Below are 3,307 nucleotides of genomic sequence, written 5' to 3' on the forward strand. Positions count from 1 at the left end.
CTTATGTAAGAAGCAAAATAGAGATATGGACAGTACACACGCATTGGGCTTTTTGAATTAACCAGAAATACACGATAAAGGTGTTTAAATGTGGATAAGGTGGACAACTTTTCGTGTGACTTCATTTTTCGTTTGGATAGTAATCACCTACCACTTGAGTTTGAGTGCGGATCCCACTTGTTAGAATGCCATTTACTGGGAATTAGATAATGTTGTGGATGAGGCCCTCTTATCCGCACTAAATCCTTGTCGCCGACCAAGCATAAACCTCACCTTAATTTACGGGGAGAGCTGCTGGTCCCCCAACTCATCCGCTTCAAAGTCATCCTCTTAAATGTAAAATCACGCTACATCCTTGTCAACGTGGCAGGTAAGGTCTTCCATCAATCGGATAGGGCTGCCAAAACCGCAAGATGGGAACGCTGAGACCGCTGCCATGGGAGCCCAAAACCGCCTTGGGGAAGCTTTCACTTATCGTGGTCAGAGGTATGTCCCGCCACAAGAACAGCGAGAGCCCAAGTGGTTTCACGTGGCGCAATTGTTGTGGACATTGGCTGAGTTGTCCTTGTCACTGCCCACTACAAAATGCTCTAAGACGACTCCCGGCCAGAGGAGAATTTCAATTTCAGTTCTTGCAGAAAGAAAGACACACAATTTCCGTGACAGAAATTCAACGTTGTCATTCATTCCAAAACCCTATTTTTCTTGGGAGCAGCCATGGCGGAAGAACGCTTCATATCGACAAGCGATTTATGTTCGTCTTCATCTTCTTTTCCTATTTCTTCACCTGATTTGACGGCCTCCTCGGCTTCCTCGGACGACATGACGAACAGCGACAATTCTTCATGTGAATTCTCGCCTCCACCGATGTCCCATGGCAATGGCGGCCCTCTTTTCCATATGAAGTCTCTCAGAGCTAGCCTTCCATCTCGAAAGTAAGTCTAATGGCAACCATATATTTTCATTACGAAAATCGCTATCTGAATTTCGAACAGGGGCTGCTGCAATCTTTTGTTGACTTGGACAATTTCTTTGAATAATTTGCAGGAGGGGTTTGTCCAATTATTTCACGGGCAAGGCGCAGTCATTTCAGTCTCTCGCCAGCGTGAAATGCGTGGAAGACCTGGCCAAGCCTGCGAAGAAGCTTAAGAGTTGTCATAGCTGGAAATCCCCAATGGAATCATCATATGATAATCAGACTATTCTATCATCAATATTCTCGGCAGGTTCAGCCGAATCCATGGAAATGCCCCGCAAGGCTTCTTCCTTTGGCCGTAAGATGAACAAGAAAAGCAACCGTGTAATCCCCTGCAGGCCACTGCTATCATCTCCAAAAGGAATGATATAATGTTCACGTGGCAACAGACCTGACAGTAATTTTACAAATCCAGAGGCGCCAACATCATCGAGTGCTGAACACTGTACATATTCTCAAAATTAGCGCCCCCCTTTTTCTAGTTGTGAACTTCTTGAACCCTAATGGGTTTCGATTCGGGGGCGGAATAAATCGCTCTGGTGTGACATATAACTTGAATGCCAGATCTTCAAAGGGTTTCCATATCAAGATTAATATTGTATTTGCAAGGAAAGGAAAGAGAAAAGAGAAATATATTTGTCTAACCAGTGTTTAGCATGCATGGAATTGCTTCTGTCAGCGTTTTTTTCCTCGCCGTTTATAGTTTGCGCCAAAATTCAAAATCCAATGGGAATCTTTGTCTTTCTGTCCAGAAAACACTTGCGTTTGACGCGCTGCTCTATACCTTCATTTACTAATTCTTCGTTCTGTCATGACGATAAATATTTTTAGGTAAACGGATGGATGAGAAGTTTTTATTTAGCGTTAGTAAACGTATTTATTTTGATTTTAAATATATAATAGATTGAGGCTAATCAACGTATTTATTTTCATTTTAAATATTTAATAGATTGTGGCTAAAATGATTAGCAGTAGTCTCTTGTGAGGGTGAATTTGTATGCGGTAGAGATTTGTTCAAATTATAAATTTATGTGGTAAATTTTGCTTCACTAATTTCATGCAGCCGAATTTATATATTTAATCAGAAACTTATTTTAAATAAAAAAAAAATCATCATTTAACTAAAAAACTATTTTAACCGCTAAACATTTAAAACATATTCATGCCAAAATAATTATGTTAAATTATTATTTTAAAAATTTTATATAAATATTTTAAAGAACCATTATTTATATACAGAAAAAGTTTTCAAACATTAATATAAAGGAAGGAAGTTTCCAATATACAGCATCTAATTTGGTTTATATATATCCCACCTATAGACATTGATAAACGGTCTACAGTTGGGTGTTGCTTTTCATTTAAATTTTGTTATCAATCTTGGATTGACATAGTTGTTGGTTTCTATTGATGTCAGCATTGTTAGCTACGTTTATCTTATTTTTTATGTATGGGAATACGTGATATCCATTAATATTATTAATACTTTTTTTAAATGCTTTAATTTTTTTTTATTATTTTTAATTTAAAAATAAATAATAAGTTATTATAATAAATTTAATTTAATATAAATATAAATATAAGTAGAATATTTATTTATTTAATTATGTATTTGTTTTTTAATTTAATATATTAATTTTATTTTTTATTTTTAATTGATATCGATGATAATGCTAAATGTCTACTAAGATTTATATGATTTATAAGACTTTAGGAAAGTGAGAAATTAGTTGGAATTTTTTAGCATTTTAATTTTATGCTAAAAAGAAAGAGAGAAGGATTCCTAAATAACCATACTTTCGTTTATTTAAAAGAATAAGAAGGTTGGTAGTGTGATCAATATTTTGGAAATTAGAGTGAATATGAGTATAAGATGAATGATCTAACTAGCCCCAAGGGTTAGCTCAATTGGTCAAGCCGGGCCTCGCCAATGGGAGGTCACAGGGTCGAAACCCGAAAGCTCTTGGGGTCAGGTCAGTAAATAGGCCGAGGGGTGTGACCCCCTTCCAGTGGGGTCCACCCTAGCGTTGACAGATCCTGGATGTAGTGGACCCACTGACCATGGGTATCCATGAACCAGAAGTGAAAAAAAAAAAAAAAGATGAATGATCTAAAAAGAATGTTTTTTATCTTCAACTCTCTTTGAATCACATAGATGAGGGACTCTTTCATCCTAAGGTATTTTGGGAATTGGTTGGGAATTAGGTGTTTTCTTAGCAATATTAATTTTTTTCTTAACAATAGTCAAGATGGGGTTGATCACTTTCTTATGATATCTTAGTTTCCTTTTTCCCTCTACCTCTTTATCACCCCATAATTTCTCTTTAAATT

The 3,307-nt window shown here is 36.5% G+C and overlaps 1 protein-coding gene across 1 annotated transcript; it reads left to right on the forward strand.

The window, feature by feature from the left end:
• The first annotated feature begins 566 nt into the window (after window positions 1-566).
• On the forward strand, window positions 567-1,618 carry LOC149144105 (uncharacterized). Its single transcript, XM_089449611.1, has 2 exons — window positions 567-935; window positions 1,048-1,618. The coding sequence occupies exons 1-2, from the start codon at window positions 718-720 to the stop codon at window positions 1,346-1,348; spliced, it is 519 nt and encodes a 172-aa protein (XP_089305737.1). The 5' UTR covers window positions 567-717; the 3' UTR covers window positions 1,349-1,618.
• Window positions 1,619-3,307: the final 1,689 nt, after the last annotated feature.

Source organism: Pinus tabuliformis, chromosome X, assembly GCF_031772625.1.
Source record: "Pinus tabuliformis cultivar Carrire ecotype Pingquan chromosome X, CPIR1, whole genome shotgun sequence".
In the NCBI taxonomy this organism is placed as follows: Eukaryota; Viridiplantae; Streptophyta; class Pinopsida; order Pinales; family Pinaceae; genus Pinus; species Pinus tabuliformis.

Bases quoted from the DNA above. Each gene is read 5' to 3' on its own strand.
- LOC149144105 (XM_089449611.1), top strand. From the start codon at position 718: ATGGCGGAAGAACGCTTCATATCGACAAGCGATTTATGTTCGTCTTCA. The intron at 936-1,047 runs GTAAGTCTAATG...AATAATTTGCAG, and splicing joins GCTAGCCTTCCATCTCGAAA to GAGGGGTTTGTCCAATTATT.